General features: G+C 41.2%; 1 protein-coding gene across 5 annotated transcripts in view; it reads right to left on the bottom strand.

Annotated features, from left to right (window-relative positions):
- The window catches only part of PANK1 (pantothenate kinase 1), a 36,777-nt gene extending 17,073 nt beyond the window's left edge, over positions 1 to 19,704 (bottom strand). Inside the window, exons 1-4 of one of the 5 annotated variants that reach the window (XM_077183089.1) lie at positions 19,586 to 19,704; positions 18,659 to 18,729; positions 14,771 to 14,883; positions 2,024 to 2,376 (exon numbers count right to left, since the gene is read on the bottom strand). In XM_077183089.1, coding sequence (XP_077039204.1) covers positions 2,024 to 2,359 — 336 coding nt within the window. In that variant the 5' untranslated portion in view covers positions 2,360 to 2,376; positions 14,771 to 14,883; positions 18,659 to 18,729; positions 19,586 to 19,704. Of the gene's footprint in view, positions 1 to 2,023; positions 2,377 to 9,362; positions 9,518 to 9,807; positions 10,228 to 14,770; positions 16,054 to 18,658; positions 18,730 to 19,585 lie in introns of those variants that run through there. The other 4 variants (XM_077183088.1, XM_077183086.1, XM_077183085.1 and 1 more) reach the window with 4 other exon arrangements.
- Between the last annotated feature and the right edge of the window lie 2,247 nt (positions 19,705 to 21,951).

Below are 21,951 nucleotides of genomic sequence, written 5' to 3'. Positions count from 1 at the left end.
GAAGCTATGGAACTGGATAGCTGTAAGAGGTGTCCAAAGCACTCACTTTAGTGAAAGTGCACTTCACTGATAGCTTTATGCCAGAAAACTCCCAAGCCAGCCTTTATAGGGTTTGTTTTAAACTACCTACAAGTGTTGTAGCACACAAGATGTTAACAACACTGCAGAGGTGTGGAATTTCATGCCCAAGTCAACCAGTTATTTGCTATGTGGCCTCGTATTTGTGTTCAATAGTTGGCAAAACAGCCTCAACTCCTCCAGCCATGGCTTCCCCTGCTAGACTGACTATATTGCAGCTGAGATGAGACTGATCCCTCGCTGTGGATTGCACATTTACAGTCTGTAAGGCCAAAGCTACAGAGAGAAATGTTCAGCTCTGAGAGCCACCAGGTAACGTTCAGTTCTACAGCTGTGGGAGCGAGGGACATGAACTTCCTTATTAAGCAACTGTAGGTGTTATTAAATGATGCAGGAAGAATGAATTTGGAGAGACTGACCATTCCAAGGGGATAGTCAGCCTCTTCAGAAAGTCCTGAAGTGACCTCCCATTGTCCCCAAAGAATGTGAACCATTCCCAGGACATAAGATACTCAAAAACACCTCAACTGAGGCCACACTGACTAGAACTAAGACTCACCTCCTACTGTGGTGCCAACATCCTTAAACAACACAAGGCAAACAAGTTTTTGAGGACTTAATCCTCAGTAGACTCTAACTTGTAAGGGACTTGCAGTCAGCCTAAACAGCAAGGAATCTTGCACTAGTAGCGGACTACTACACCAATTCAAAACTTGATAATCCTTCTTTGGACATGGAAACAGTCTGATATTCACTGAAAGTGACTGCAAAACAGCCTAACAGTTGGAATTCATGTTGAGCTCTTACAGCATTCTTTATCCCCCTTAGAATCCTGGTCATACGGTATGTGAGGATATTGATGATGGGAGGGTATTTACAGAGAAAAAACCCTCTTGTACAGCAGGAATGGATGCCTGGGAGGTCAAAAGGAAGCACACAGAGCCAAGGACTGCAGTCAACAGCAGTTGGTGATTCAGTATGAGAGCTCCCTGGACGGAAGCAGAGACAGAAAAGCAGCTGTAAACTGCCATACCCAGTAGCCATCCCTCTCCCTCAAGATCAGGTCAAAAGTTAGGGACAGAAGTTCCAGACCCACCAGTCAAGTAAATCATTCTCATTAGTCTTGGTGACTCTGTTCTGGGACAATCAGATTAGTATCTTTTTCACAGAAAATACATGAAAATATGTCCCAATACAGACAGATGCACAACAGACAACTGCCTCCTGAATGCTTTTTCTCTTCAACATGGTTTGTACAACAGCTCTTCGATGCTTCTGCACCATAACCAATTTCTGAAGAGTACTCTGGTGCAAAACTTCACATTTACATCAGATTCTGGAGTTCCCTGCAAAGGCTATTTTTAAATCTTTGGGGATCTGAGACCTACTCATCTCATGAATTGCCTTTCTTTAAATGGCACACTCACAGAGTTGAAATCAAAAGCTTGCTGGTATTAATATGTTCCCACACATTGTCTCTCCCCCATGCTCCCCCATGCTTCTGTTTGAAGGTTAATAAAAAGGTAAGGGAACCTGAATCAAATCTCCAGCCTGTATGGTTTCATATTTGGTTTCCAATAGATAACCAGTTTGCAAGTACCTGTAGTGTCAGGCTTCTAGGTTGTCATAACATACCCTCAGTTGATTATGAAGCATCTGATCATCACAGCATCTGATCATTGTAGTCTAAAAAAACTCCACCTTTACTAAAAACATCCTGCACAGCAATACTTCAGTAGAATACCCAGCAAGTATAATACCCTTCCCTCCCCCCTCCATGTTCTCAGCAATGTCACCAATTAACAAATGTGAATTGGTTCTCTTGCTCCTAATCAGTTAGGATGGAGTAAAAAAAAGTTATTTTCCCAGCAAGTTTTAATAGATGGGCTGCCATGATGTTTTTCCAAAGTACCTCCCACTGAACCCATTTGAGCTGCTCACGTACCGTTCTAAAGTCTTCCTCAAACTTGTAAGCTCCACCTCCCGTGGCACAGAGTGTAGTGTGCAAGCTGGAGAAGTTCTTTTCACTGCCCATCTGTATGAACCTGTGCATGGCACAGCTGGGGAAGCGGATGAAGTGCAGGTTTCCTTTGCGTCCACACATAGTCAAATTTTTCAGTTCCAGGTGCACATCACGAATGCCAGTTTTACCATAGGCTGTATTGGAGGTCAAGTATTTCCTAATGCTTTTCAGGTTTTCCACCTCCTCCTGCTCCTCCTCTGCAGTAATGTCCTTAGGTTCAAAGTAGACCAGTTTAACCAACGTTCCACCAATATCCATTCCAAACCATGGGAATGCTAAGAACAAGGGGTTAGGGAGGAAAAAAAGAGAACGTCACTATAAATAGACAGGGTAGACAAATCACTTAAATCATTTGCTGAATGACAATTCAGTGCAGTCACAGTAGCAGTATCTATTCCTGAGAACTGGGAGTCACACCCAACTCACATGCTTTAAACACATCTCTAGGTTAAGCCTTCATAAACCCTCAGTTAAGAAAAAGAATAAGGAAAATCTCAAAATATTCTTGTCTGAAGAAGGAGGCTTTAATAATATCTTTTTACTCTTCAGTCACCACCACTTGACAGAGCACATTTACTGCATTTCACCCAATCAGCACCAATGGGTGAGAAATGAAATTGTATTTCACCCAATTGGCTCCAATTCTGCTAAGACTTAAGGGGATGGGGAGGAAGAAGAAACAACAAAACAAACAGGAGAAGGAGATTTCTCAAGTCATATTCCCACTGTGTAACATCTACAATTGCCTTTCCAAGCTCAGTCAGAATTTCCACCATCACAAGGCCATGTCTGAAGAGGAGCAATACAGAGCTCCCATTATGCTGGAGGCCTCCAGACTCCAACCCACCAGAAACAGCAGCTCTGTTGGACTGCAACACTTGTATCTATCAGCCAGAAGTGAGCTGGCTTATGTTCAGTGTTTACCACTGACAGACCTGTCCTTTGAGTGCACTCTCCCTTTGCTGGTATATGTGTTCCTCTATCACATAATTATATAAGAAATGCCACTATTTGCTTCTCAGCTTGCCACAGCTGGCCTCAGCCCTCCAAAATCTTTGTTTTGGTAATAGCAGGAGAAAATTACTATGGAGAACACCCAGCAGAAGACAGTAACTGAATCAAGCTGGTCTACCTGTTCCACTTATATATATATATGCATACATTTGAAATAGTAAGCCAGGTAACTTTATGAAAGAGTAAGAATTGAGAATACAAAATCTATACACAGGTACTGCACATGGAGGGAGCTAGCAATGTTTCTTAGAAAAATTAAATTAAGAGTACTGAGGATATGATTAACATCTAAGACACACTTCTAAAATAGCAGTCACACAGTCACCTTCCTGCTTTTCAGGGAGAATCAGGCGGACTTGCTAGAAAAATGATTCTACCAACTAGGGCATCCCAACTTAGTGTTGTTACAAACTTGAAACCATAAATACCACAGGCATAGATAATTTTTCTGCCAGTGAACCTAAAAATAAACAACTTGGGGCAAACACTTTAATAAGCATAGGAAGTACTTCTCACACTGTCCTTCCTCATGTGATCACAGATCACAATTAAGTTACTCATCTTCAGGCTGAAAGAGGATTAGTCTTTTTTTCTTACCCTGTCTCAGCATCAGCTGGCTGAATAATTTGAAAGTCTAAATTCTCCAATTTTTAATATGCTCTCCCTGCCCAAACCAATCCTTAAATGTCAGACATTTAAAACAGTTATTTCAGTTCATTGCTGTATGCCAAGAAATTGAATCATCAGTTTCTCCTCCCAGTTCCCCATGGACAAGGCAGGCATAATGCATAAACTCCAATGAAGTAGCTGTTATCTGTTGTAAGGTCTAATTTTTTCCCATGCTATGCAAGCTGCACAAAGACAGTGAAATTAAGCCTAATTTGAGGTTTATCATGCTATGCAGATACATGAGAGTTCCCTGAAATGGGAAGAATTCAAAACAAGTGTGTTTAAAACAGGCTTTATTTAAAGAAGGTAAATATGTTATGGACTAACCTGCAACTCAAACACAAAGTACAAGGTAAATATTTATGTGAAAGCTGTCTCATCCACACTGCACAACATTGCAATGCAGTGGAGCTCAGGCTGCCAATCCCATTAGTAATTTACACAAATCTTTAATAAAGCTACTGAGAACTTTAATTACCTGTCCCACTGGAACAGTAAGTCTCCTCCTCAGATGTATCTTAACTATGCAGGCAGGAAGTTTCATTTTAAAAGCAGCATGGTTGGACTATGCAATACAGAACCAGCCTGTAGCTAAGTATAAGCCATTTTCCACTATTTTGCACTAAGGGCATAAAACCTGCTCCACTCTACCTGCACCAACATTTGTTTGAAAGCCATAGAGTAGATTTCATCTTTACAAGAGGCAAGAAGTGTTCCATCCTCCTATCAAACACAAGCCCAGCAATAAAAGTGTTAAAGTAAGCACTAACAGCTGAGAGTTATTCATAAATGACTGCCAAGACATTTCACTTTACATCCTAACATTTTAAAGAGTTTTAACCAAGTAATTCAAAAGAATAAGTACTGTAGAAAACAACTATGAAGTTTCTTCAACTCTGCATAATTCTTGGGATAGCTACACATAATGCTTGCATTTATAAAGCGAGCAGAAATACCAGGACACTTTTTTTTAGTTGATTTTCTCTGTGAATCTAACTTCCTTTCATTTTGTTGTGAGCCAAATGGACTGCTGCAGAAAGAAAGGAACTTTGCTTTTAGAACACCAGCAGTTTTCTTCAGCACAAATAAAGAGCCCAAGATCAGACAACAAAACCAGATATTTCAGTTATGCAGAAAAACAGCTTAGTTTTCTTCTCAACTTCTAACACCAGCTCTCTGTTGGAATTACTTGCAATAATTCAACAACCATCTTGACTGGTTGACCAATCAGAAATTAAAATAAGTCTCAAAGTTTCTAACAAGTCACACTGAAATTCATGTAACTTTTGCACAACTGGAGTGAGAGTAGAAACACTTCTGTATTCCAGTGATTAATTTAAAATGTATCCATTGTATCTTTTGTTACTATCAGTATGTTCCAAATCAAAATGCACCACTAACCCACCATCAGTTCTTTTCCATATCTACATGAAATTCATCTCAACTGGTACCTATACATTTCAACCTTCCTGGTGCCACTGAATGTGGGGCTAATGGAAGTGTGCACACAGACTGAAGGTGCTCCTGGGGTTTGCTGCCTCTGTGAATACAGAGTAATATGATTATATTATTCTGGCCACCGAAATTAACAGAGCCTGTCCAGGACTACAGCCAGGGGACATGACAGAAAAGTGTCAGTGTAGATAAGTTTTCCACAGACTTGAGGGAGAATGGGGAGAAAATTGTGGAGGTTGGGTTTTTTGGCTTGGTAGGTTTTGTTTGTTTGTGTGTGGGGGGGGTTGGTGTTTTTTTGTTGGGTTTTTTTTTTGGGGGGGGGGGGGGGGAGGGGTGGAGTGAAGCAGTTTGAGGTTTTCCATTGATTTGTTTTAAACTGGAAGTCCAGCATTTCCTTGATGACCTGAATAAGTGTCCCTGAATTACGAAAAGACAGGAAAGCAAGGAGGGGAAAGTAAAATCCATCCCACCCACATCTCAGGCTGACCACAGTTAGTCAAAACTGTGTAATTTACTAGGAGCAGTAAAGACACCAGATATGTTGCAGAAATGTTCTTACAATGTAAAAAAATGCATTTCTAAATTAAAATTGTCTGATAAGGCGAATGAGCTGATTTCTCTTTCCAGTAGGTATGCAACATACCTATTGGATCAGTTGAATCTATAACTGTGGCAAAACCAGAACTATTCTACTGCATTGCTCCACAGCAGTAAGTCAAAAATAACACTGTAGAATCTAGTTTTAGGTCCCACAGAACCAATACAGAAAGCATTGAGATGCATCACGTGTTCTTAAAAGTCCAGCATAAAACAAAGACTCTACTTACATATTTAAAAAATTAATTCTCTTTATGTTAATAAACTGTGCCAACTACTTAGTGGTTTGTTATCATGAGATAAAAATCTGTACTAGTCCAAAATTTAGCTGCAGAAGCATGTGACAATGCAAACAGAAGGTATCTACAGCATTGCATAAGTAGGTAATCTGATGCACACCAACAGCTGTGTATCTGGGGCAAAGGTTCACTCACGAGAAATGCCCTGATACATTTTACCTAGTTTCTGCATTAACTCTGCACTATCAGGCTCTTCCTACAAGGCATTATTATATTCTGATTCCAACACCTTGTATTTTTAAAAATCTTATGCTTAACACACAATATAATGAAGGCACGTGGAAAGTAAATATCAAATCACAACATTCTCCTACAGACAAGAGCTCAGGAGAAGCAAGAATGAGAGGGAACTCCTGGGTCATCAAGTAACATTTACCCCCATTAAAGAAGATAACCAAGAGTAATCCTTTTCATACATTTAACCAACCATCACATAAGGTTAGCTGAATCTTTCTGCTCCTCAACATTCAGAAAGAGATTGTGCTTGAATCCTGCTGGTTAGAACATTCTTCTCTCTACCTGAGCCCTGGATTTATTCCTGACCAGTTTGCAGCAGTTTCTTCTCTTGCCAAAACTGTTTCAACTTACAATACCTGTATTTCCTCAAAGACAGACACAGTATTTCAATTTTTTAAATCAATAATTTGAATGGTGGTATCAATACTCTGCTATCTTAGTCACAAGTATCTCAGATGAAATATCTTCGTTTCAGCTGCTTTTCTTTCTGAACACACATATGTTGAAATCCTATTATTTAATTTACATTTCATTTGCATTGTTTGACACTTTGATGATCCTACGAAGTTCCTGTGTTAATTTGGTCCAGAAGACGTGAGAGTGCAAAAAACAGTAACAGGTGAAAAAAATCAAAACAACACACACATAACATAGTATTCTTACAGCTTCTGAAAGCTGATTTTTATTAAAAAAATAAAGCTATAATAGCTTACACAAATTTTTCAATTACTTCTTCCTGTCTTACACAGCTATAAAAAATAAAATGGATGCATCTTTTTTTCTTTGAATGAAACTAGAATATGTAGCTCAAAAAATGTATTGTATCTGCTTACTAATTAAAGTTTCCTCAAACCTTAAAAAGCTAGACCTAAATCATGCACACATATCAGGTGAAGCCTTCCAGATCATCCTCAGTAGCAGAGGCATATTGAATGCCTTCCTCCTCCACCAGAAGAATGAACAGACAAAACCCAAGTTAGAACTAACCCCACAAACAGCTCAAACCCAAAAGCAGAGAGCTTCTTGTTAAAAAGGTGTGACCATCCACACAAATGGTTTATATTACCACAAACTGATTTGAAAAAGAAAACTGACACAAGCCTAATATCCCTGACAACCCATCTAGTTAAATGAAGGAAAAAAGAAAGCCAAGGCAGGATTCCCAGCAGAGGCTGTACCAGGAGTCCTCTCTCACTGCAGGCTTATCAGCAAAGCACACTGGAATCATGAGGAATCTTCCCTTCTGAGAGGGGAAAAAGACCTGTGAGCATAGAATTCTACCTCACTTTGTCAGAAAGTAAAAACAATGAAGAAAATAAGGGTTTAAAGGAATAACTGCTGCAAAAAGATAGGTTTCATTTGTTGAAATATTGGGAAATGACAATTATCTCATTAACTTCACCACCACACAAAGCAAACCCTGCAATCAATACTGTTCTCACATGCCATGTGGCAACTGCACTTCATTTTGCAATCTGTCCTTAAGAAAAGAACAAACATCTGCAAAGGTCAGGATTAAAAGCACCAAACAAACCCATAAAAATGGTACTGTGTAGTATTCACTAGAGGAGGATGCAGTGGAAAGGAATGCAGTACCAGGACAATTTGAATAATAATGTAATGAATTTTTTAAGATGGTGACAATGTGCTATCATTATTGCCTGTATGACTAATACTAAATTTCAAACCTTTTCTTGTACAAAACAAACCATATATATTAAAAAGCATATCAGCAAGCATTAATGTATTTTAATCAGCAAATAGATTGCCCACAAAATAGTTCTACAAAGCACTTCCCTCAGCTGCTGTTTTCATTAAAGTCTCATTTCACTAAAACTCCACACCTGAAGATTCAGTTGTCATACATCTTGGACAATATAGTCAGTCACCTATGCTTTTTACTTTGATGGGCACTTTTTTCCCCTCAAGATGGGATGGAAATTCCAAAGCCCTCATTCTTTCTTAATCAAGTGATGACATGAATCCCTAAAAGCTTTACTCTTTGCTTCAAAATAGTTTTTACTATTATGGAGAGCTTGATATGCAAGTGCTGACTCTCCTTAGTTACACCAAATCAAAATGCAAGCCAGTCCAAGTTCTGCAGGTTCTGTTCATGAAGAAAAAGTGAAGCAGGACAAAGACTACAAAACCAGTTTGTGACAGAGAATGACTTGGTCATTGATAGGTTAAATTTGATAGAGGACTAAATTAACTATCAACAGGTACTGTAAGCACTACACAATTAAGCAATCAGAGAACATTCTAAGGGAAAGTGGCATGAGTAGCTCACCAAAAGCATTGTAAAAGTCAGAAAAGGCACTGGCTAATACGCAGTCCCATGAAAGGTGCAGCTCTTTAAGGCTGCTTCTGAATATTTTGTTCTGTTTAACTAGAAAAGTTTTGGTTTTTTTTAAATACTTACTTCAAAACAAAGGAAAATTCCCAAAGCCCAGAGTAGCTGAATGGACACTACTTCCTACTGAGTAGAAACATCTTTAAATTTTGGCAGCAGGCAGCTATGATCCTGACTATCCCTATTATCCTTTTGGAACATGCTGAACTTGCAACAAAGAACCAAACATTTGTGGGTTTATGTGAAGGGCTAGCAAAGTGAGAGTGAAAAGAAACTTTTTCCCTTAGATTGTTTAACTTGCAGGGTTTACCATGGAATTATTCAATACCTCCAAGTAAGCAAGACTACTAATCAATAAACCATAGAGAATTAAGGAAATATAGAATTAACAAATAGGACGTTTGAGTCTCAGCCTTGAAACCAAACCTGAAATAGACAAGCAGTTCACGAACACTTCCCAAATGAGAAGCACATTACAAATTTCAGCTGTTTACAAATATTTTTCCCCGGCAGTCAGAATAACTTGCGCCGGGTTCCCAGATTCACTTTTTCCTTCATTCTAACAACGTTTGGGAAAGGAGCATACACCAAGCCCGCGGAGCCTTCCCACGCTCCAGAGCGCCCCGGCGTTACTCACAGTGTTTCTTGGGCACTATGAGCTTCATGCGTGCGGCGGGAGGCGGCGAGCGGGCAGGACCCTGGGCACCGCCCGACGCGCTGCTCGGCACGGAGCGGCCGCCGGCCGCCCGCCCGCGTTTGTGCCGGGCCGCTGCTCCCCGCCCGCCGCCGCCCCATTGGCGCAGGGCGGGCCCGGCCCACGCGGGAGCGGGGCCGTGCCCGGGCGGCGCCGCCGCATTGGCCGGCACGGGGCCCTCGCTCCGCCCGCCCGGCAGCCGGCGCTGGGGGGCGGAACGCCCGCGGCGCGGAGCCGGGCGGCCGTCAGCCCCGGCCGGGCGGCGCTCCGCAGGGAGGGAGGCGGCGCGGGACCCGCGGCCGCCTGACACCGGGCCGGGCTGCGGCAGCGCCGCGCGGCGGGGGCCGGGCCGGCGCCGCTCCCCAGAGCCGCCGCGGTCATCACTTACGTGGCCTGTGCCGCCGGCCCGAGTCCACCCTCCGGCGCAGCCTGCATTTCTTGGCCGGGGAGCCGTGGCTGAGCGGCGGCAGCTCCGGGCGTAGCAGCAGCGGGTGCGGCGGCTCCCCGCAGCCGCCGTTGCTGAGCGGCGGGCCCGAGGGGTGGAAGCCGTTCTGCAGCAGCCCGCCGAGCAGCGAGCAGGAGGCGGCGGCGGGCGGCGGCGGCCCCGCCGAGGCGGCAGGCTGGGCGCGGAGCTGCTCGCCCATGGCGGCAGCTTCTCCCCTTTGTCTCCCGGCTCAGGTCCGGCTGGGCGCGGCGAAGCCTCCGCTCATGCCGGCGCCCGCAGCTCCGAGCGCTGGGATGCGGCGCCCGCCCCCCCGCACGGCGCAGGCGTCCTGCCCGCAGCGCGCTGCAGAGGGGCGGCCGCCGCCCTCGCCGGAGACGCGGCGACCCCCCCGCCCGGGCAACGTGCGCGCTCCCGGCGCCGCGCCCCGCACCTGCGGGCTCCGCCGGCGGCCCCGGGAGCGCGCCCGAGCGGGCGGCCGGGCACGGGCACCGCCAGCTGCCCCCGGTGCCGCTGCGGCGTGGCCCCGCTCCCGCGACCCTGCTCGCTGGGGCACACTGAGCAGGCTGCCCCTGGCACCGGCTGCCAGGTCAGGTTCGCCTCGGCGCACCATGGCGCACACTCAGTGACTCAGGTATCTGTGTCTCGGAGGCCTCCGTGTGTGCGCTCCCAGGTACGCCTTGCTCCTCACACAAAGTTACTTAGGCATCGGCAGGAACGTTCAAGTTTTTGTCTACGAACGTTCAACTTTTTGTCTACGCTGTCACGTGTCACTCAGCAGGTTAGAGCGACTAGTGTGACCTTGAATGTGTTTGACCTCATGCTTTTTTAGTATCTTGGCTTTCCCTGCACAGCACCGATAATCTTGTGACTGTGATTTATTCTCTGACCGCTCAGATATCCAAGTGCAAAAATGCATTTTCTAAATGGAATATATCAACTCTCTGGTTGGAATGGAAACTGGGTGAACTGTGCTCTGGTGTCATGTGTAGGCTTGAAAAGAAACGCTAATTGAATTTTGCTCTGCACATGAAGGTCATTTCTTTATACAAACTGCCAGTCACGATATACATGGTTGTCCTTAAAGTAAAAACGCGTCTCATAGTGGCTCCTTCTTACACCTAGAATTAGTACAGGACATGGGGCCTCCATGGTAAAACATGTACCAAGAATTCAGAATTATTATAACTGCCTCCAGAAAGGAACACTGCATTAAGACACGGCTTCATGAGAGGTAATCTGGCATTCTCTCCACTTCTTGGCTGGGACCAGAACATTTTGTTTAGGTAACTGGAAAGCAACAGAAAAACATGCACACCAAGTTGGGAAAATGAAGAAAGAGTGTTTGAGAACAAAGTAAAATTTTCTTCCTAAAAACCTGCAAGTAATATTCTGAAGGTGATTTAAATGCTTAGAGTTTTCTTAATATTCTTATGCATAAGCACTGGTAATTACCAGCCCAAAAGTGATTGCCCTGAAGAGGGTAAGAAGGAAGACAGGCTACAAACATTTACTGCTACATGGGGGCTTAGTGCTTCCTAAACTGTGGAATGTCTTGAGAATTCCCTAACTTACCTGATTATGTTTAAACTACAAAGCAAAGGCTGCTGCCTGGACTGGCAGAGACCTTCATGCCATTTGACAGCAGATCTAGGCAGCTGGCTGGGTACACTTTATGAAATTGTCCAGTCTAACCTCTTAGGACATGAGGAATCCTTGCTGCTACTGTCCCCAGCTGGTAACAGAAAGAAACTGACTGTGCATAGAGCCAGCCCCATATGGAACAGGAGATCAAACCTGATGATTGTCTCTGCATTTGCTGGGAGCAGACACACGAGCAGTTACTGTATCTCAGTGGAAAGGTGGTAACTTTTTACCTTACTCCAACAAAAGCAAGAGCACCTTCAATTGCACGTGTAAATTTCCTTCTGCTAGCAGAATAGTCTTTCCACTGACTCACTGGAATACTGTACTCAAGTATTGTGTCCAGTTTTAGGCTTCTAAAAGACTTTTGGAATAACAAACAGAATGAAATGAAAACATCAAGTGTTAGTCTTTGAAATGAAAGATTTGAAGGGGTATACATTCTGGAACAGGTAGCAGCAAAGGAAATCATCACAGTTGTTGACAAATAAGAAAATTCCTAAGTCGCAACTCCCGGAAGGGAAATTTACTTTCCACTGGAGGCAGATATTTCCTAGCATGAACTTAGACAAGGATTAGACTGAACCAGAAGACTTGACTGTTTATTGCTGGTTTTAGGAGAAACTAAGTATTTGTGGACAAATGGTTTATGTAGAACTGATCCAGACTTGAAGCAAGGAGAAGAACTTTTCTGAAGTTCCTTCCAATCCTTTATTTCCAACTAAGTATTTCCCTAACATTTTGCTGTTAATTTTGCACAATTATGCCACAGACAGAAGTGGACTGAAATGTATAAAATCTGTAAATGAAGTCATGGCATGCATTACAAGTGAAATTTCTAAAACCTTGGTGCAACTAAAGATTTTTCCTCTTTCTTTTACCCTAGTCCTCCAAACAAACCCTGTTTGCCAGTTCAGTTTTCAGTTAAACTTGTAAGACAATCTAAATAGAATCTAGGTGCAATATTGACAAACAAAGTCAAGGATGACTTCAGTTCTTGCACAATTAACTTTTACTCCACATTTCAGTCTTTCTTTTTCAACTGAAGCAGGTGGAAGGTCCTAGTTTATATTTTAAAATATTTTCTATATATCTCACTGTAAGTTAGCAATCTGGTAGGAAAAGGACTACAAATACATTGTATGCTGAACAATCCAAGATACAAATGACCTTAGATCACTGAACAAGTCTGCTATACTGATTCACTCAATATTACACATTTGCACTTCACAAACACTTCATGGATTATTCCATACCTGCCTGTGCTTCGGACACTCAGCTTTCTCTCACCTCTTTTTATTTGTTTATAAACACAGAGGGCAAGTCTGTAATTCTCTAACTCTGTCAGCTTCAGCAAACTACTGACTCCCTTGCAGTGAGGATACTTTGCCATGGATCAGAAGTGCTGTCCAGGTGTGACAGTTTCAAAACCAATGGAACTGGAAAAAACAAACTAACTAACTAACTAACAAAATACACCACACTTTCAGGTACATTATCATCAGGCAACCTGGCTTGAAATTTTTTAGGAACTTCTGAGGGTTGTATCTCCCTCCTTCATTCCATGGGACTCCTATATCCAAGGCCTAAGGCTAAGCTAAAATAAGTATCAAACACGTGCAGTCCACATGTAAATCTGTTATCTAAAAACAACAACAAAAAAATCTTACAGAGCACCAGTGGTGTTATTCTAATTCAAAGCTAACCAGCTATAAAAGTTTGGTCATATTTTGGAGAGAAGTGGTAATGAGACACATGAACATAGCTTCTCAAACTACACAGACTGTTTTATGCAATGCAAGGAATGTAAGGAAAGAGACTTCTGCTATAGCTGCCTGAGGATTTATATTCAAGCAGTTGCTGGCACTCTGCCACTCCTGTTTATATTTTATTCAAATTATTTCCATGTTTATCCTATCTATACTGCAGGCCAGTTATACTAGTTCTTACTCAATTTATCCTCTTTGAAATAAAGCAAATGCAGCAAAGAATAAATTAACTATTTAGAATATTCCTCACCAAAAAAAAAAAAAAAAGATACAGTTGATTTGTTTTAGGTATATTCACATGTTGCACACATCAAATACAAAGTGCCAAGTCTAAGAGTCTGGTATTTCTTCTCAATTTCTCTTCAGTACTGGAAAAATCCCATACTGTTTTGGTGCATATACCTTTGGTAGCCATGTTTTTTTCAAATTCTTTTTTTCATAAATTGCAGGGCTAGAAGACCAACAGTCAAACATAACTATGTTGAACTATATAATGAAAAGTGATAGATGTGTAAATCAAATGGGACAGAACAGCTCTAAAACTGTGTAAAATTCTTATCTGGAAAGTGCAACATCAGAGTATTTAAAATGAACATAAGGACCTCTGGAATTATGGTGTGACTCAGGAAAGCTAAGGTAGTCTTACTATCACAACAGCTAGCTCACATGAGAATTCTGCTTCCCCCAAACACTAATGCATCTGAGAGGGGAAACTGACTGCAGATGACAGAGGAAATGAATAGCATAAGTTTAGTCATATGCCTAAATCTTTGTCAGATTGAGGCCAAGAGAGATGATATTGAGACCATCAGTTCCTTCCCTTTTCACCCAACTATTAGTACAGTACAGGCTTCTTTCAATTATGCCTTCTGTGGCACTTAAAGAAAACCTGTTGATGTTATGAAGAAAAGCCCTGCACAGAGGGGAAGCTCATCTCCCCCTCACTTTCATCAGGGGAGAGAAACATGGGAAAAGGCACCCTGCCTAAGCTGGAACGTTGCTTTGGCAGCCTGAACAGCCCTGAGGAGGAATGTTCTTTCTCTTTGTTGATGACAAATAGGGCATAGATAGATCTCCTAACCCAAGTGCCAAGCTCAGTGGCCAGGGAAGGCAGCATGAATGCTACCTGGAATGCTGTCAGGACTAGGACATGAAACTGTTTGGGGTGGAAGGGACCTTAAGTACCATTTAGTTCCAAATCCCTGCCACACAGAGGGATACCACCTACCAGATCAGGCTGCTCAGGGCCCCATCCAATCTGGTTTGAATGTTTCCAGGAATGGGGCACACACAACTTGTTTGGACCACCTTTTCCAGTGCTCCACTATCCTCCACTATCCTTAGAATTTCTTCCTAACAACATCTAATGTAACTCTCTCCTCTGTCCCCCCTTCTCCAATCACTGTGTGCCTGTGTAATAGAAGACTTACACATCTAACAACAGCCAAACTAGGGAATAAGGGTCAGAAGGGGACATAGATGTAGGCTGGTCTTACCATCTTGCCCATCCCTGCAGCCAGACTTTGCAGCAGTCCAAGTGGTTTCTACAGTTCTCCTCTGGCAGTTCTGAGATGAGGTTAGGGATTGTGGTTGCTGTCTTTCATCCCAACTGAAAAAAAGCATGCTGCAGTCACAAAGCAGTGATAACCTTCTCTCTAAAGCCCTCCTTGCCAGTACCTCTGTTTCTATGTCTGACTAGACAATTATAACTTAGTTCACACTTACCCTCTCCAACTTTAACTGATCCCTGGCAGTTAAAGAGCTGTTGGGTTCTTCTTTTACAGGAAACAGAAAATGTAAGTGCCTTAGTTCAGACATTTCAAATAAAATCCCCCACATTAGTAGCATTTAGGGTCCTTGGCTGCTTCTTACTAGTACCAGACAGTGAAGATAAAGCAGCTGTTGGAGGTGAATAATCTTTTTTATTCCCATGCCACAGTTTCTATTCTGCAGAGAACTTTTTAAGAAAGAAAACAAACAGGTAATGGATCCAAACTCTTAGGTATGTAAAATGCTAAAAAATTCATTTCCAGTGCACTCTCCTTTGCCCCATAAAGTCTACCTTGTACACAAGTATTTGGCTCAGTGTACTGCTGCTTATCTTAAACTATCAAACTTAAATATACAAAATGTGATTGGAAAACATGCAAGTTCACAACCCACTGATTGAGAAATAATGTTCATCATCATAAAAAAATAAATTATTGCAACAAGTGACAGAGCACTTAGTAGGGAAACCAATGGCCTTTGCTCCTGACTGCTCCCCCACAGATAATTACCCTCATGTATGTATACAAACTGGTTTTGTTCAGCTTAATGTCTTCACTTTCTTTTCAACTCAGCATTTTCATATGGTCCTTCACAATGCAACCAGGAGGTAAGTGATAGTTTCAAAACAAGCACTTTGAAAGAATGAATGGCTGCCAAGTACAAAAGACTACCTCATCCTTATTCAGCACTGCCACATCTAAAGAGGAAGAGAAACTGGTTCTCCTACCAACAGTCAGCTGCACAAGAGACTTTTTACTTGCATTGGTCTCTACTCCCAAAGCTTAAATGCTGAAAATCCATGAAATTTCATGATATGAATCATGAAATCCATGATATGAATGAAAATGAATCTGGTCACAACAGGGAATCTGACTTCCTATGCCTATGTTTGGAAGAGATAAAAAAGGCATCTCTTTAAACTATTCTAGCTGCACACACATACCTCCAATGCAGACAAAACTGGCTTACTCCTCTAACTCAGGAGGGAACACACAGTGTCCATCAGAGCCTAGAAAGGACACAGAGGTTTAATTTTCCTTCTTCTTAACTAGCCCAGGGATGGGAATTAGTGTAAAATGGAAACACACCACACCATCAGTATTTCTCCAGTAGCAAGGAAGAATTATGTCTGAAAGAACATTAAAGCACAGGGTTTATGTCCAAATACTACAACTCACCTGGAGCTAAAAATTTAGTAGGATATGTGCTTTCAGACAGATAAACCAAAGATCTGTTTAGGCTAAAAAAACATTTAGTATGTCCTTGTGAGTTTAAGTTGAAATCACAGACACAAATACACAAATGCTGTTATTTTTAAAAATACCTTTGTAATCCATGTTTGCAAAGAATTAGTCTTGTGTAGGAAGGAGTTATGCTACAAATGACAAATTTGCCCTTAAATGCTCCAACTACCTGGTAACAAAAAGGGAAAGAACCTTATGCTAGCATTGGATGGGACTGCTATAGTTTTATCTTCTGAATATTTCTGGAACTACTGACTTTATCTTAAAGTATGTTCTGTGCTATGCATTTTATTATGTTCAAGAGGCCAGTTTAGAGCTTTCAGGCTTTCACAAGGTCAATATAAACTATGGATACACTAAAAAAAATTACACTGTAATGATAGACTTCTGTTTTTTCATTAAATATATTGTGAAAAACCCCCTACCATTCAAAGCAACTTTCAGGGTCTCTCCTGCATAGGAGGCGATTTGTATTTCACTGCAGGGATCTTAGTGTCACCAAGATATTTGTTTTCTTGTAATAAAACATATCTAATACAAACACATGCTTGGTCTAATGGGAATTTAAGATTCAAAGATACCATATGGATCAATTTGGATCAATTATTAACATGGAAGTGTCTAAGAAACATATGCCAAGTACCATGGAGCACAAAAGATTTTGTATCTCGCAACATACAGTGTAACACCCTGGGACATTACTCTGACACTCACTCACATTGAAAGTTCTGATTATACACATTTATTGTTCTTTTCAACCCCAAATGGTAAATCAGACTCCTTGATCTCATGAACACTGCTAACCAAATTTATTGCATTTATCCTTCATTTTGACATGGATGTCAAATAAGGAAGCTACCGTTTATTTGGTGCCAGTGATCTCACACATGGAACAAGAAAACAAAAGCCTTGTGTATCTCCTGTAAGACAGGAGACAAAGATACTTTTACTTCAGTTTACAAAACCTTTGTATGTCCACTGAAAACAGAACTGATACAGCAAAGACATCTATCTCTCATCCTTTTTTCCTGACTGCTCTAAAAAGTAGAAAGCACCAACTGACTTGCTTTATCTACGTTTATAAAATTTAATTAATATATCAGAGGGGACATGTATCTTATCTTCATTCCATTTCCTCTTAGAAGGAAAGGGGGAATCAAACCAAAAACCAAAACCAATCAAACAAAAACCAACCAACCAAAAAACCCAACACACACACACAAAAAAAAAAAAAAAAAAAAAAAAAGATTAAAAGATTGAGAACAAGCAGACCAAGCAGACAGATCACGAAGGAAGGTACACATACCACAACAGATAAAAGTATAAGAAAAATACTGATGCAGTGGTTACGAGGCATCAGTGGTCATGGACTTCACATAACATAATGCCCACAAATATGACATTGGTCTTCATTCACAGGCACAACTGCAACCTGATACAAGCTGAAATCAATATGTGTGACCTAAAATCCTAAACGAAAAAAAAAGTTGTCTGATTTATGACCTCCTAATCATCAACAATTTTCAGACCTTAGATACTCCCAGAACATATACAGACATACATAGACAAAGTCATTTTTAGAACAGATCCATCCCCATATTTTGAAGCAAATGCAAAAAGCACCAGTGATGGACTCATCATGACTCTTTTCATAGGAATGGCAAAGACAAACAATTAATGAAAACATTAAGAACAAAACCCTTATCTTTCCTGCAGAGAGAAATCAGGATGGAACCCTAATTTCAGTGAACTAGAAAGTCTGTGATTAAAACAAAAATCCCCAAAGTCACCACCCCTAATGACCAACCAAGTTTAGATTTGATTGTAAGCAGATTGACTTCAATCACAGCATAGACTGACATAAGGAAAAAAGGAAGAAGACAAAACATAGTTCTGAATTTAAATAATTTTCACCTACATAGTGCTTTGTGCACACTGATCTTCAAACCCTTTACAAACTGTGAATAACTGCTCTTCTCACCTTCCATTTAAAGAAAAAAAAGCAATAGTGCTAAAATAAAAAGTAGCAAGAGAGCTGAGAAAGAACTTGCAGAAAGGTCTCACTTCCAAAATGAAAGCTATATTTGGATCAGTTTGACCCAAACCAGAAATTTCAATTTCCATGCCCCTCAGCTGAAAAATTTAGTAGCAGAATTCCAGAGTCATTCTCAGATTTTTAACTCATTTGCCTTGGCAGGGTCAGTGCTGAAATGGAAATCTGAAAGACTTCTATTTGAAAAACATCAGAATATCTTAATTTTCTTTAAAAAAAAAAGAAAACAGCTTCAGTTCCCCAGAAGCTGAATTCTCAGGAAAATGGGCTATTAATCTAGCAGTGAATTAGGCAGGCTGATTAGCAGTCACACTTACATTTCATCAGGCAGAGAACACGCTGTCTTCCATTTGGCATGGCAGGGCCCTGGAAATACTCCCCCTTCATGCTGCTTATTGGAAACAGGATCCATTTAAGTTTAAATACCAAACAAACAAACCCCCTTGCTTGCAATTTCAGCAAATTAATTCATCAGTATTAGCTTCCTTTGTTGAAGTTCCTTGAGCATATTAGAAACACACGTTTTCACTTCACTGACCTTTCTTGTTCTGCTTGAAAATTCAGTGAAAAGCTGCCTATTTATTTTTGCATGTACATCCACCCAAGTTATGTCATGTGGCCATTTACCAGCGTGATCAAAGTTCCAGGCACACAGGTAATTGACCCCAAAGCATGGTGTTTGAAGTCCCTGTTTGACATGATTTGTGTTATTCTCTGCGTCAATAGTTATTTCATCTGTTGTCCACTATAGTTACAACCAAATAAGAGAAAGAGAATGCAAACTACTATTCAGTGCAGCTTGCTTAAGACATTCTCCTGTCTCACTACAGGAATAATTTCAGGTATTCTAAAAAATAGCCTACTTTCTTGAGAATAAGGCTGTATAGGTATCTGCAATAATTATGATAAATTTCTAATGTTACTATAAACTTAAATTCTCAATTCAAAAATCATAGTTGAGAACCATGAACTTTTCACTAAAATATGCCTGACTTTCCTTTTCACTGCTTCAGCTGAAAATCATTCAGAACTATTAAAACAAATTTGTTTTCTATTTTTGTTGCAGGATGAACTCCTACCATGGAGGCAACATGTGACTTCTTTAGACTGTATGTACACCCAAATGAAACTGGGTTCCCAGGAAACAGTAACCCTGAACTTCAATGTGAGTTAATAATGCAGAGGAAGAACAGAAACAAAGGGAACCCACGGTGGGGAAAGGGAAAGACAAGCAACAGACTTGCCTATTCAGTGGCCAGAAATCCCAAGTTTATAGTCTGGGTTCTCTTCCCATCAGAGGCAGGCAGTGGCATTAGCTGTGGTTTCATCAGATCAGACCTGCACTGTGCCAGTACTTTACAGACTGCAGCCAAGGAGGAGCAGGGAGGGCATGGAAAGAAAAAGAAACAAAACAGAGAGAGGATTACAGCTAACAGCCTGGTACTATATTCATCCCAAGCAAATATGGGATGAATCTTACCATCATCTCCAGATCAATATTGTCAATAATATCCATCAAACTATTTATTAAGAATCTGAAGTGAAAAGTTAAATCAGAGAAATGCTCCTGTGATGAGGCTTTACCCATTCCTAGATGGAAAGAAATACATACCAGATTAGATTTTTCTCGTCCAAATACACTCCTGAGATTCTTGGTGTCCATGGCTGCTTCAGACACCCAGAAGCTAGCTACACATCCTACCTCAAAAGGGAAAAAATACATCAGATTGAAGTAATCTGCATGCATAATATGCCCTCAACCAGAACTGTGGCATAACTTGCAGGATATAGCTACATTTTAGATACCCAAAATCATGCCTCATGTTTAGTTGTAACAGCAATAGCCATAAAACTATAGCATCTATTCCTGAGTCACTTGTCTTGGATAATTAGTTTGCTAAGAGGATGAGTCACCAAGTTAGACATTAGTTAGAGTATGACTCATTTTTAATTTTATACTAATATTATCCTTAAAAATAAAAGGGACCCCTCTCTTCCCCCCCGATCTTTAAATGTTTTGGTTCTTTTTATAATGCCAAAATGTGCTTTACATAGAATATCTGGATGAAATGTTGAAATAACTATCTCATTTTTATAATGCCTTTCACCCAGAAGGATCTCATAGTAATTTTTAAATGTATGTGTGTTCTTCAGTGGTCCACATAGACAATGTAGTGAGGCAGTATGACAGTACTTGGCAACACTGTACAAAGCACCTGACTGAAATTGAAGTCAGATCCTATAATTTGTTTAAACAAGACAGGAAAATTCAGATGCACAGAACTGAATTAGCAACAATGGAATTTCACCATTTATCTCTCAATTTTTGTAAACCAGGGTTTATTCTGATTACTGATGGTCAGATCAGCAAGTACTTGTAGCACTCAACCTTGCAGTTTCTTCAGATTTCAGCTGTGAGTGAAGTTTCAGTAAGGAAGCCTGACTAATTTCAAAACTCTGCTTATCCCTGGCTGCAGCATGTTGTGACAACATCAGGCAGGGCAGCATCAAATTGAGAACAAGATATTAAACTGCCTTTGGGAACATTCTCTAACTCTGCAAGTCTGGATATGCCCAAAGGCTGCAATCCAGGCAGGCACCTGCATATTCGAGTCCTTGCTGAAGAATTGCCAAACGTGCAACTTTACAAACAGTTTAGCCTTGCCAAGACTGCCTAACACAAGAGAAGCAGCCCTGCCCTCCTGTCCCACCAGCATTTCTGCCTGCTCTTCTGCTGCCCCAGCATCTGTTTGGCCTCACAGATGTACTGGCTGATTTGGCTAAAAAGAATGGCATAAGAATGTGCCAAAAAAAAAAAAGGTTAGCTGCTCATTAATCCACCCTTTGAGAAGAACTGAGACTTCATGAGTTTTCATAGCCTTTCATCTGCTGGTCCACTTTGAGTGAAGAAGACTGTGTTTCTCTGCAAGGAGCACTGTAGTCCAGTTGCATGGTACAAATGCAGGCTGTTTATTCAGGATTGTGATTTTGTTCTATGCAGGGCAGATGTCTAGCATGTATTATTCTCTGCCTTCTGTTTGTTTTTCCTCCAGGATGGCCAATGCCCAGCTGGTAATACAGTCAAATGTAAGCCCTGGCCATTTGCTATTGTCAAAGAATCATTATTTTCCAGTCCTTTCAAGGTATGTCACTGGTTAAGAAATTGGTTTTTCTCAATGTTCATTCCTTTCCCTTTTGTCATGCTGTAGGATAACCATGTTCCCCAAAATCAGACATTAAGTTTGATGGCTAAGCTAAGAAGCTAGTGAAGAAAGCAAGGCTCCTCCAAAGGGTAATTTGGGTTACAATTACATAGCTTAGCTGTATCATGTAGTTTAGGTGAAGAAGAATTTAATCTAGGCTTGAATCCATTCTGAGTGTCTCTCAGCACAGGCTGTACAGGAAGCCCAAGTTAAAAAAGGTCAGTGGTGTGACTTTCCCACTCCAATCACATCTTCACGTGAGTTAGAGCAAAGTCCTGAGTGCCCAAAGGCAGGGTGACATTCCAAGGAAAGGTACATAATGTCAGGGAATGGCACTAATTCCTGAGATCAAGGCAGATGGCTGACATTTGGCAAGAAGAAAAGAAACTGTCTTGGATGTCAGAGCC

This window comes from Agelaius phoeniceus, chromosome 9 (assembly GCF_051311805.1).
Source record: "Agelaius phoeniceus isolate bAgePho1 chromosome 9, bAgePho1.hap1, whole genome shotgun sequence".
NCBI lineage: Eukaryota > Metazoa > Chordata > Aves > Passeriformes > Icteridae > Agelaius > Agelaius phoeniceus.
This window is presented reverse-complemented; position numbering and strand designations above follow the sequence as displayed.